At 43.3% G+C, this 13,565-nt stretch overlaps 1 protein-coding gene across 1 annotated transcript in view; it reads right to left on the minus strand.

Annotated features, from left to right (window-relative positions):
* Positions 1 to 4,344: 4,344 nt before the first annotated feature.
* LOC104536907 (kinesin heavy chain) overlaps positions 4,345 to 13,565 on the minus strand; it is a 45,311-nt gene continuing 36,090 nt past the window's right edge. Inside the window, exons 22-24 of the mRNA XM_010179648.1 lie at positions 11,927 to 12,143; positions 10,905 to 11,018; positions 4,345 to 5,178 (exon numbers count right to left, since the gene is read on the minus strand). Coding sequence (XP_010177950.1) covers positions 10,912 to 11,018; positions 11,927 to 12,143 — 324 coding nt within the window. The 3' untranslated portion in view covers positions 4,345 to 5,178; positions 10,905 to 10,911. The remainder of the gene's footprint in view (positions 5,179 to 10,904; positions 11,019 to 11,926; positions 12,144 to 13,565) is intronic.

The following is a 13,565-nucleotide window of genomic DNA, read 5'->3' on the forward strand; positions in this document are numbered from 1 at the left end:
TCCGCACCGGAGAGGGCTCAGCCCAGCCCGGGCCGCGGCGGGGAAAAGCCGGGCCTCGGGGAGCACTCGTCGGGGTACCGGGTGTCTTAAGCCAGAATTACTGAAGGTCCTCATTTTAGGAGAAATACTGAGTTCAGCTCTGCTGGAAGTTAACTTTGAAGTATTTAAGTTGTAGCAAAGTAGTGTTTTCAGCAGTAGTGATAGATTTGCAGTGACTTTTTCTGGGGATCCAAGCCCCCGTCCTTTGTTTTTCACTGTGCTTTTGTGTAAGCTGAACCTTGGAAATGGAGACAGTAATTTGTGCTGTTTTGATAGCGTTAATTAACTGATGCAATCCCACGTTCTGAACTAAGGAAATTGTAGGGATGCACTTGCGAACAGCCTGCTCTGTAATTGAGTTCATCCTCCAGGCACAAACTGTATCGGAGAGATGTCACTGGGTGCATCCTTTTGGCTTATGGAAAAGCTCTGTGGTGTGGCACCGTGCAGCGTTCGCCTTGTGCGGGACCACTGGGGATGCCTGGGATGGCCCAGCTGCTCTCCCCAGTATAAACCATCTACACTGGTTTATACTGGTTTATAGCCTCTTCATCCCACAGGGAGGAACTTCGCAGACAGCATGAGGAAGAAGTGCCTAATTTGTAAGTCTGTGCCTAATTTCCAAGTCTGCTAGGACAGCGACCTGTCCTACTAAACACACCGGGTTAATCGGCATGATTATATTAATACATTGATGCAGTTGGTGCATCTAAATGCTTATTTTTTATGCTTAGCATTTAACTAACTCTTAGTTACTTGCCACGCTGACCATCAGCCACTCATCACTGGCAAAAGCACTGATAGAGCCTGGCTGCAAGTGGCTTCCTATGGTTCTGGGTTCCCAGCAGGCCCCAAGCGAAAGCAGCGCGAGCACGCGTAAGTAATGATGGAAAACCGCATGATCCTCATTAGAAATCTACTAGAAAAATAGAGCGAGCCACTTCTACAGAAATTCTGGAGCGCCAGAAATGTGCATTGCTGAGTAGAAAAGTTAACGATATCATTGAGAAATGCTCAGAGTAATAATTACTGAAAATAAGCTCTTCTTGAGTTAAGGGAGGTGCAAGGACGCAGGAATTTCTACTCCATTACGTATGTAACGTGACTGTAACATTCCTATATAAGTAGAAATGCATGCAGAGGGTAAGTGGAGGAGTCACCCTCCAGGCTACTGAAAAAGAGCAGGAAGAAGGGATATTTCCATGGAGAAGATGCAATTATTTACCAAAAAATAAAGAATAATCCTGTGTTTATTTCCCAATGACTCATCCAAGCCATCTGATTACTTTCTACAGGTTGAGGAAAAGCTAAAATCCCTCCAGGGTGGACTCAGGGACTCCCTGAAGCTCCACTGAACAGGCAGACACAACGCCCCAGTAAGAGATGCTGAGCATCGGTGTCACACAACACGCACACCGCAAAGTTTAGTTCAGTTTTATTTTCCACTGTAACGGTTTTTGAATGATACATCATGCAGTCTGCCAGTGTATCCATCCATCGCTGATAAGAGTTTTAGAACGAAGATAAAAGATTTTATCTCCACGGGACAGGGAAAAGGGCTCGGGGCTGCTATCAAGAGTTTAATACATTTCAGCATCGTTTGATGCAATGGCAAAAAATTTCCCCTTGTTACCAGCAAAAACGTGTCCACAATTTATTTTTTTTTTCCTTTTCCTAAATTGAACACTACTGTAAAGATACACAGAGCTCAGAGAATACACATCTGCAGTACACGGTACACACTTTACAAACTAGACATGGAGAATTCTACAGAAAGCCTCAACCCCCGTGGTTCTCCCACCATAAATAAGTGTTTGAATGGACAAAGACTGTGAGAGCGAGAGGGGAGCAGCTGGAGCCGCGTCCCCTCCTGCACAGCGGATGCTCTCCAGCTCTTCTCGGTTCGTACAGGCACAGTGAGGACCGAAATCAAAGCAAGGGGAGATGAAGATTATCCTGGCAGTTTATTTCCGGATTCCTTCCCTTCCCAAGGGAGATGCACTTCATTCGTGCTCACACAAAGTCTTTCTTCTCCTATAGCGGAAATTGGATTAGGCCTTTTCCTTTTGGATCTGCGTGACCGTTTGGTTGAAATACCCATTTATTCAAATGAATCGATGTTCAGCTTAAAATTCTTTCTTTCACTTATTTGCAAGCCTTAATTTGTCAAAATCGCAGGCAAATATGTCCATTACACTTTATAAAATGAAATGTAAAAGTTACTCATAAGGTTCTGGAGGCAGAAATTATTGTAGTAGCTTTTTGGGACTTATTTTTTAGGTTTTAATATATCCAGGATAATCCACTCTCGCCCTTGTTGAGTTAAATGCAAACTTAAAAATGCAGCAGCCAAGATCTTTCCAGGATGAAAACTCTCCTCGCTTTCAAGAAAACGAGTCGATGAAACATGAACTCAAGGACAAGCACAAGATATTTTGAACGTATCATTAAGAGAAGCTCGAGTGAGCAGGAAATCCTTTTTAATCACTAGCAAAAGGAACAATATGCACTTCACTCCCATCCAAAGTACAGTTTCCATTCGTGAACGGTATTTCCACCAAGATTTGTCCCGTGCAAGACATTGTCGATGTGAACTTTAATTTGCGCTACACAAATCACAACTTTTCAATCCGCCCGGAATAAATAAAACCCAACATTCAGAGAGCAAAGAAAGTAGCGTAGCAGCGAGTAGTGGAAATATGGGGTTTGACCCCTGCAGAGCAGATGTGGGGTTTTCATCTCTAGATGTAAAATGTGTAAGACTCAAAAATGGTATAAAAGTTGAATATACAACGCGCAATACAAACTGAAGTTGCCTAATTAAAATAGGCGTACAAACCGAGCATCCGTAAGCAGAGTTAAGTTCAATTGACAGAATTAATAATTTCCAATCGAGTGAATATCTCCCGCATTTCTTTTTGAGGATTTTCGCCTTTTTAAGGCGTCTTCTCAACATTTAGGTTCTAGAAAGTCCTCCCGCAGTCTTGAAGTAAAAGTTAACTTGGAGAAGCTTAGATTGTTTTCGCTGGGTGAACTGACTGCCTGATCAGCACCAGCACAATTAAGAGATGTCAAAGCTAACTTCTTACTCGAGCCGAAGAAAACCATCTAAACTGCCAAATTTAACTAGTGGTGGCGTTAGGAGTAAATAATGTGGGTATTTTTTTAAGCTAACACTGCTGTATCTACAATATACTTCCACACTGAACTTCGAATTCAAAAGACAAAATAAGAGTTTAACTACAATACGAAGTCTCCGACAGCAATTCAGGTTGGTATCTTTCCCAAGACAGCCGTTGTAGAACCAGAACAAGAGGATCATCAGCTCCTAGTAGAAATATCAGCTCTCACAAGCTGGTAGGGTAGCACAAGGTGGTTCTGACTTGGTCGTTTTATTCGAGATTGCATATGGCAAGTTCACAGTTCGTTTGGCTGGCAGTGCACATGCACGTGAAGAAAGGAAATAGAAAACTTTGGAAAATACAAAATAAATTAAATACATGCAAATTTGCAACAGCATTAAATATTTTTTTAGCAAAACGCTTCCCAAAATAGTGCAACATTAAAAAAAACAACAACAACAAAACAGTTAAATTAAGTCCAACTTAACTTTGCAACAGCCTAAATAACTTCAGTAGAAAAAGGTCGATTCACAATCTCTCAAAACGCTCTGCACTAACTCAGGAGTCCTACAGCTACCAACAGACACGATGGTAAATGAAAAATAACGATCAATCTGAAATTAAAGAAGAGCAAACGTCTGCAAAACAAGACGGGGGCTGTGCTGGCTGTAACTGTCCTGGAGTCCATCCCGCTTGGTGAAGGCGCAGGGCCGGGTGCTGTGCTCATCGCCCCGGGAGGGGACGCGTGGGAGCGGAGGAGCAGTGGCTGCTGCCAGCGGAACCTTCCCCGAGCGGTGCCTGTGCCCCCTTGCCGAGGAGGTGGACGTTTCGCTGTCTGGTGCGAAAGAGAGACCCAAAAAAGGCAATGGGCTCATGCCGAGCCCACAGCCGCACCATCCGTGGGACAACCTGCGGGTCGTGACTTACAAAGACATCCTTTCCCCCTGCAAAATGCTCCCCACCTCTTTGCAAACGTATTGCCAAATTTGCTCGAGTGCACAACTCTCATCTCCTTTTGCACCCTCTCTGTAGTTTTTTTTTAAGGTAATGTCTGGGGTTTGGGGGATTTTGGTTTTGTTTCTTGAAGTGTTTGCTCACTCCGGTGTCTGAATTCCGGTGTGGACAGATCGGGGCTTGCCGAAGGCCTGCGGGAAGGGGAAAGAGGGGGGAGCTGCTCATCGGATTTCCCAAAATTTCGGCAGCGTTCTGAAACCTTCAACGCTTCATAGAGAACAACGCTCACAAACACACGGCTAGGCATCGCGCTCCGGGAAAAGCCACCACCGGAGGGAGAACTACAAAGCAGATGGGCTCTGAATTTTAAGATAGGTCACACAGATATAGTCACGTCACTACCAAACTTCAAAACCTAGGTCTATACTAACAGATTTCTCTGCATCCCGTTTGATCTTTACCAGGTACTGCAATAAAGGTGATTTTATACAGTCCAAAAGGTTTTTATCAGGATATTACAAATGGTTCTTTGGGGAAATTTTACTTCTGAAAATGTAAGCAGTAAAATTAAACCACGTAGCAGCACATTTTCATCCCCTAAAAATATAAAATAATATGTATATTATACAGTAAATCAGTCATGACAGAGCACAATCACCTGCCTTTGATGGCACTTGGTCACTGAATAATTTATTCTTTGATGCCAGAAGTCAGGGTTTACCGATGCAACAGAGGACTCCCAAAAAGCATCAATCTGAGCGTAGAAGCCCCAACCCAACCAGTGCCAAGGGGTCGAACGCAGTCGGTGAGCGATTCTGAGTGGCAGACTTCCTATCCTTACTTAGATGGTTATGTTAAATACATTGTACAAGTATCTGTAGAAGAGTTGAACACTTCTGTACACGTGGAGATCCTACGAAGCTCGAAATACCTGGGACCAGTGCGTTGCAGATGGCTGTAGGAAGCGCAGGATGAAGAGGACGTGGATCGGGTCGAAGAGAGGGGGGGGGAAAAAGAAACTAGTGACTTAATGACAGTCCTTAACATGCTAAGTGGAATCGACCTGTCAAAAGAGAGCAGAAGGGTAAGGATCATTAGTGGGTGTAAGGATCATTAGCGGATGTTTGAGATTAGAAAGCAGATATCAGCCAAAGAGCCACAGCAACAGCAAGGAAACCTGGTAAAGCACAGCCTTAACCATGCATGAAATGAGCCTCTTGGTTATTGAGTCTTAGATCTGACAAAATTCCTCTCCATCGTTCAAATTTCCAGGCCACAAATTGGCATGGTTGTAATGAAGCAATTCTCCTGATGAAATGCATTCTTTGCCACCTGTACCACCGCATTCTGTCTCATCTAAATACACCTTCAAACGCTATCTAAAGGTCTTTTTTTCCCTCCTCTTTTATCTCTGTTCTTTTAATAGGATTTTTCTCTCCACTGGTTGGCACTTGGATATGCTGAAGGTATCTTATTAAAGGGAAAAGGAATAGGAAACATTTCCCGTTTTTCACAAATAAGGAAAGTAACTGCAATTGAGTTTGCAAACGTATTATCAAATGAAAGGATTAAAAAGTAAAACCCCCAAACCAGTCCTGTTCTATGTCTCCTAACACAGAGCTGCTTTCCTGACCTGTATATATACACACTTATACACTAGCTGTTTACAGAAATATAATAACATTTTATATGTAATACCCTGATAATACATCATAAAAATATACTCTATACTTATATATATAATGATACAGGCATCTTTCTCACTAATTTCATAGTAATTCCATCCAGAAGCAAAGTTCAAGGCCCGTTGCCCAGTACAAAGGTGATTTAAAGTTGATTATAAAACATTTGAAATCCAGACTTTTAAAAACCCGTGGGGTGGGATTTTTCCCCACATATTTCTGATTAGCCATGTGGAAAGAGGCACTTCAATAACTGAATGTGCCCATCACATTTTCAAATGAGCGAATACAAAATCAGCCTGAGAAGAGATGTGCTTTCCTCAGTTAAGCATTTTCCTGCATAGTTGTTTAAAACAAAACTTGTCCATATTCAAATTATAAAAAGAAATAAATAATGATGCATCAGTGTCTCTAAAGTTACCCTAAATTAATGGTGGGGATTGTGGTTAGCTCCTAATTGTCAGCCTTATGAACACCTTAAAGGAAACCAAGCTGGTTATTAATTCACACATCTTACTGGCTAGGTTAACTATGGCCTGGCTAGATATTAAATACAGGTATTCTTCTTGCTCATGGATGGGGAGGTGCTGGGAACATTTAAGGTAAGAGACACACAGACAAGAACCTGTCTGCATGTTGAATTTCACAAATACAGACACCAGAGCAAGCTGCTTTAATCTAATTTCAATAGGCTGTGATGGAGCACGAACGCAATCGTGAGCACACAGAAACACAGCAGAGTTTGGGTGGGAAGGGACCTCAAACCCCCCCAGTCCAACCCCCATGGGCAGGGACACCTCCACCAGCCCAGGCTGCTCCAGGCCCCGTCCAACCTGGCCTTGGGCACTGCCAGGGAGGGGGCACCCACAGCTTCTCTGGGCAACCTGGGCCAGGGCCTCACCACCGCACAGGGAAGGATTTCCTCTTAATGTCTAACCTAAATCTCCCCTTATCCAGTTTAAAACCATTCCCCTTTGTTCTATCACTACCTGCCCTTGTCAAAAGTCCCTCCCCAGCTTTCCTGTAGCCCCTTCAGGTCCTGGAAGGCCGCAATAAGGTTCCCCCCGGAGCCTTCTCTTCTCCAGGCTGAACAACCCCAACTCTCTCAGCCTGTCCCCAAAGGGGAGGTGCTCCAGCCCCTGAGCATCTTCGTGGCCTCCTCTGAACCTGCTCCAACAGCTCCATGGCCTTCTGGTGTTATGAAGACCGACAGCTTCATGTCAGTCCTTTCCTTCTCTTTTGAAATGAGGTATCAGACGGGTTTGAGTGAATATGAGATGGGTAGAATGGGCAGGTCAGCAGTTTCCTTGAGAATGTGTGGGCTTTCCTACTCCAAATCTGAACACATCTGCTCTGGTCCGTCTGTCCAACAAAGCCTCTCAAGCGTTGTTATCATCTATGCTTGCCCTGAGCTGTCCCCGAGCTCTGTCCCATGTATAGGGCCAGGTTAGGTCCCAGGTGTAGTTAAAGCAGACTCCAAGCTGATCTCTCCACCTGGAGAAACCCTTCTTAAATTATGAGCTGAAGTGCAGCACCACCACGGCTCACCTCTCCACCAGCCACTGAGTAACAGCAGCCCATGCTCCAGATGGGGTTGTCAGCAGGTCCAGGTCATTAATTTAAACAGCTCATTTTGGAGTTCTGTGATCTGTGCTAACATTGCCACGTATTTTAAGCATGAAAAAAACAACTCAATGTGGTTTTCTACCACTTAATGCATTTTCCTATTATTCACTTCCATCTGGCAGTCACTAAACCAGCACTCTGCAAGGGATGTTCACGTTTGCTTAGACACTGCCTTTATGCTTATTGCCATTTCCAAAACATTGTTATTTTAGGTTTTCTTTAATGATTTAGAAGAAAAATCTTCTGAAAACCAAACTGTATAGTGACTTTAATAGTTGTGTGCAGTTTTCAGCCTAAGCTTTGCAAGGCAGCATGAGAGTCAAAACAGTTTGGGGCTTGGTTTGGTTTGGTTGCTATCTAAAGCAAAACACACACCACAATTTTTGCTATTTTAATTACTGGGATTATTTGAAAAACTTTAATATTAGTGGTTTTTAAAACATGCTCTGTTTTAAGTTATATTTAGAAAGTATTTCCATGAAGAGCTTTAAATACGACAATACACAACCAAGCTCTGTAGTTGATCTCCATCAACCCCTGGCACAAACTCAGCTGCGGGGTTGTAGCAGCTCCAGCTCCACCTCCCTACACAAATACTCTGCAGGACCCCACCGCAGCACTTCTGTGAGCTGCACCAGTGTGAGTTCCCCTTCTGACCATTCCCAAAATCTAGGTTTGAGGTATGCCCCAGGTAACAAAGTGTGTTTTCAAAAACGTCTGCAGTGTGAGGAATTACCTCGTAGAGATTTGCAGACGCTCCTTGGCCTCCCGAGCCTCCTGCTTAAGGCAGCTCCCAGCAATTTGCAATTTCAGGAGCACGTTTCATTAACGCCCACAGTTGTTTTCTCTCCCATCTGCTACTGTTACTCATCAAACGCTATGTTTTCTGCGGTAGAAATCATCTCCTTATAACACACACGTTGAACCTAGGAGACGTGGCCCCTCCAGGGCTTGCCCAGCTCCGCAGAAGAAATTTTTCCAATGAATTTTGTGAAAACAGCACGAGCAAGACTGGCTTTTGCCAATCCCTGAGGGGTTTGCTGCTGGGTTAATAAATCATAATCACTGACCAGTTTAACAGCAATAAATGTCTGTTATCTGTACTGGGAATGATGAATGAACGTAAGATAAATTCCCCCTCATCCTGGCATAAAGTTTTAATCCCAGAGATACAAGTATGTTACTTGACTGCAACCATCTACATAGAAGCCCCACCATATATTTTATAGATGTTAAATGAATATAAAAGGAAGCTCTGTCCTAATTCTAGCTCTGCAGGACTGCCACGGTGTAGCTCTGCAGAGCATAGATATCTCTCAACAATATTATGGAAATAATCTGTATAAGCTTTTCACTACACAAGTAGTACCTTACTAACACTCTTACTCAGCCCCCTGGGCTTTCATCCAACAAGCTTAGAATTCAGCTTACTTTGATACTCCCAAAATCACTTGGCAACCAAGTAGTTGCCATTTGCCAATAATCTTCTTAACCGAAGGACCCAAACTGATGAGATCTGACCCTCTTTACTCACTGCCCAGCCTTGGTTTACTGCATCTTCAAGACATCTTTCTGGATCTGCGCAAAACACCTAGAACTGGACTGAGTTTATAAACCAATTATAAAACTTAAAATAGGCTTCTCTGAAGTATTAATCATAGAATAAAACCACAGAATATCTCCCGTTGGAAGGGACCCAGAAGGATCCTTGACTCCAACTCCCGCTCCCATATAACACATAATACATAACACAGCCAGGCGTTAGACTCGATCCTGAGCAATAAGGAAACTGGACCAATAAAAGCCAGAAATTACCGTTAATTAAGAAAAAAAACCCCAAACATACACACTTCTTAAATGGCTTCATTCCAACCTGCAGGGTTTCCTTTTGGTTTTCAGAATTTCTGTTTCTAATTTTTTCAGAAACCATATATCCCTAACTGTAGCCAGTTCCTTCTACAGTTGTCCATGAGCTCCTCTGCAACACGTCCCAAGCATGGCCTGAACCTGCTCATTTCTCCACCACCTTCAAATCTAAACCTCAACATTTCAACCCAATGCCTTCCGATCGCTTTTTATTGACTTCCAAAGTCCTACCTCGTTATACACCCATCTCGGTTTAAGTATATTTATTTTGTTAATGAATCCTATAGATCTACAGTTGTTCTCTTGGCACGTACCAATACCTAACGTGTGGCATGCTTGAGTGTGATAGTTTTAATTTCACAGATGTTCCATTAAAGGCCCACCCAGTTTAGGCAGTAGCAGCTTTTTTCCCCAGAGAGCAGCTGTTATGATGTATGTTTGGAAATATTTGACGTGCCTCTATCACACACTGCTCTTTCCGAGGTGGGAATGCAATGAAGTAGATCGACAGAGGCTATCTTGCCTGCGAGATGGAAAAGGCAATTTGAGTCCAGAATGAATTAATGCACAAAAACACTCAGCAAAGACTTGCCCTGATTCATCCGCGGTGAAAATATGTTGCTCGTAGCTACAGGGCTTGTGGAAAACACAATGAACAGAAACAATCTGCAGCACACAATAACAGCTCGAGTGCGACGTGATGGATGGTTTGCATGCATGCGTGACACGAAACATTCTCAGAAGAAGAAAAAACCAGCCAAGAATGCCGAGTGCCTAAAGGAAACCACACGCCACCACAAGAGAGCTTTAAGACAATTAATCCTCAAGGAGGGAACAAAGCCAATCTTGGAGGGACAACTTAGCAGTCCGCTGGCTGCTTTTCACAGCCAGTCACTACCATCCAACTCGTAGTATGCCTACAGCATAAAGTTATCATTCAGAATCATAGCAGGTGTAAAATATCCGAGAAATAATGAGCATTTAAGGAAATAAATAGGATGGTAGGGTAGAAAAAGCAGTCTCATGGGAATATGCTGCTCACCTTTCCAGGAAGAGGTTTTTGCTTAGGAGGAAACCCTCAAGCCCTTGCAATTAAAGTCTAATATTTACATTTTAATCTGAAGAGAGCTAAAGAAACACAAGTAAAGTTTGTCAAATGGTGACACTCAAATTTGGAGAGCTCTGCGCTGCTGCCACTCACGGCTCCTCTATCCCTGTCCCAGGCTGGAATATCACCACAAGGACACATTTTCACGTTACAGAAAGCAGAAAATTACATAGGCAGAAGGAACCTCTGGATCTCTATTTTTACTGGATGAGTTTCACACCTCTACGTGTGAATTTCAGTGCAGATTTAATGGAGCGTTTCAGTTTATTAAAAAAAGTTTTAAGTGATAAGTAATTAAAATAAAAACTCTCAGTGGCAGCTTGCAAAGCACTCTAACAAGGCATTCCTCACTTAAATTACTGATTTTCACAGTTAAATTATCAGCAAACGACTCCTACTAAAACTAGAAAAAAAAAACCACTGTGGGTATTCTAAAAGCAAGGCTGAAATATGAGAAAGCTGAGTGATGAGTGCAAGAACAGATGAGTAAGTTACTCGTGGTCTTACTTCTCATCTATTTGGTGTTGTGGTAGTAGCTGGAATTGGACATCCCTCCCCCTCGGATGGCATGGACAGCCGTTGGAGAAGACGCTGGGTAATGGCCAGGGCGGATGGGCTTGGCTGCAGAGGAAAAGGAGGAAACCAAAAGAGATGTTTAGCTTTCACACAAGGTTATCTACCTCATCTTCTCCTCTCGTACAAACCCCGTTGTTCCCAAACAACATTTAATGACAGTCATCTCTGCAAAGACTATGGACTCTCTGCACAACGTGACCCACTTGGTGGTCAGTGATGTACCTTGTGTGTCCCACACCACTGCAGAAGATCAGGTTTGGGTTGGAAGACACCTAAAGATCATCCAGTCCAACCCCCAAGATGCCAAGACAAAGCTGGCAATGGCTTTCTACAAGAGAAACGTTGTGTGCTGCCTAATTCTCTCTTGGGTTTTAAGGCACCAATATTAGCATCGTTATCCGGAGCATTACCCTTCCTCTTTAGCAATTCCAACAAATAATTGCAAAAATTGCCCCGTCTTAAACACTATTTGATTGTATGCACGTGTTCAGGTTGTGCCACACAGACGTATCAAGCATCTGAATTATACAGGATGATTTTTGACTCTGCACAGCCCAAATTAAATCACAAGGAGGATGTAATTGGGGAAAAAGAGGAAGGGACAAGGCCCAGAAAGGCAAGGAAAGAATGAAAGCAGAAGGAGAGCATGTGGGGGAGGAAGAAGAAAGTGAGAGACTAATTTAAAGAGACAAGTTTTCAGGTCACTAGAAGGGCACACAAGACCCATTATGCCATTTATTTACCGAGTTAAACAGCAGAGGCGCTTTAAACTTTAGGTGGGGCAGATTCTATTAAAAAGTGAAGCCTTTGAAGATTCCTGTGCAGCGGAGAAGCAGACCCCGTGGTTTGCCCTGCACTGCTGCTTTCAGACCTCGCTCTCTTTTGAAAACAAGCAAACAGACCAACCATGAAGTATGTGAGCAGCCGCTAACCCCTTAGCTCCATGTCCTTACCAATTTGAGCGGAGTGCGCTCTCCGTGCCATGTTTTTGGCTCTCACGGCCTCCTTAATGCGATCTACCTCCTGCTGGTAGCGTTTGCGGTCTCGCATGGCGTTCTCCTTGGCCTCCTTCAGTGCGCTCTCCAGGGCCTTAACTCTCTCTGCCGTAGCCCTAAGTCGTTTTTCCAGCTTAGGAAGCTCACAACGAAGATCTGCATTATCACGTACCAACTGCGAGGAAAGACATTTCAAACATATCCTATGAGAAAATTTATTCTCTTCAGCGGAATTTCAGAGAGCTGATCCTGAAACCAAAAATTCATCATCTCCACTGCTTATGGCGTGCCTACTTGTTCCCTATTCGAGCACATGGGAAAATGCAGAAACTTCAATGCCTCAAACGTCTCTAAGAAAACACATCTCATATATGAGATGTGATATCTCATATCTCTTATATCTCTTCACACAGACACAGAATCACACAGAACGTGAGGGATTGGAAGGGACCTCAAAAGCTCATCCAGTCCAATCCCCCTGCCGGAGCAGGAACACCCAGATGAGGTTACACAGGAAGGCGTCCAGGCGGGTTTTGAATGTCTGCAGAGAAGGAGACTCCACAACCTCTCTGGGCAGCCTGGGCCAGGGCTCTGTCACCCTCACTGAGAAGAAGTTTCTTCTCCAATTGAAGTGGAACCTCCTGTGTTCCAGTTTGTGCCCATTACCCCTTGTCCTATCATTGTTTGTCACCGAGAAGAGCCTGGCTCCATCCTCGTGACACTCACCCTTTAAATATTTATAAACATGAATGAGGTCTCCCCTCAGTCTCCTCTTCTGCAAACTAAAGAGCCCCAGCTCCCTCAGCCGCTCCTCAGAAGGGAGATGCTCCACTCCCTTGATCATCTTTGTAGCCCTACGCTGGACTCTCTCCAGCAGTTCCTGTCCTTCTTGAACTGAGGGGGCCAGTTCATGATCTCTTATATCATATCTCTCATATCTCTTATATCATGTATCATATCTCTCATATATCTTATATCATATATCATATCGTATCATATAATCATTATTATATGCAACTCTGAATTCAGGCACTTCCTCAGTGAAATACAAACCTGAGCAAGGTCTATCAATTATCAGAACAACATCTAACTTCACATGTAACAACCGCCAAGAGAGGATTGATTTTTTTCCTAAATATGTACTGATGCAAACTGTTAGAAAATCCAGTACAATTTCTACTGAACAGATTATACCACTATTAGAAGTCAACAGAAAACTGTTCCAAATTCTCCCTTTTCAGGAGCGAAGGGAATAAAGTGGTTTAACTACTGCATTAATCACACAGTAAAGCAACAGCACGTACTGACATGCACACGTTGTTGGACAATCAGAATGCTTTACACCTGCTAGCCCAGGCCCAGTGCCAAAGGGAAAACACAAAGCTAAAATAAAATTGTCACAATGTGCTTTTTCTGCAAGTGTTGAACCCTTGTTCTATGAAATAGTTATGATATGAAAAATGAGGAGGATGATACCACAATTAGGTCAAGTCCAATGTGATTTTTTCCCCTTCCAGAGTTTCTTATGAGATGTGAACTCATAGTTGGTTTTGAGTAAATATACACTAATGAGAGCTAAAAAAAACCATATCTGAAA

The sequence above is a fragment of the Mesitornis unicolor genome, unplaced genomic scaffold, assembly GCF_000695765.1.
Source record: "Mesitornis unicolor isolate BGI_N332 unplaced genomic scaffold, ASM69576v1 scaffold22312, whole genome shotgun sequence".
Taxonomy (NCBI): Eukaryota; Metazoa; Chordata; class Aves; order Mesitornithiformes; family Mesitornithidae; genus Mesitornis; species Mesitornis unicolor.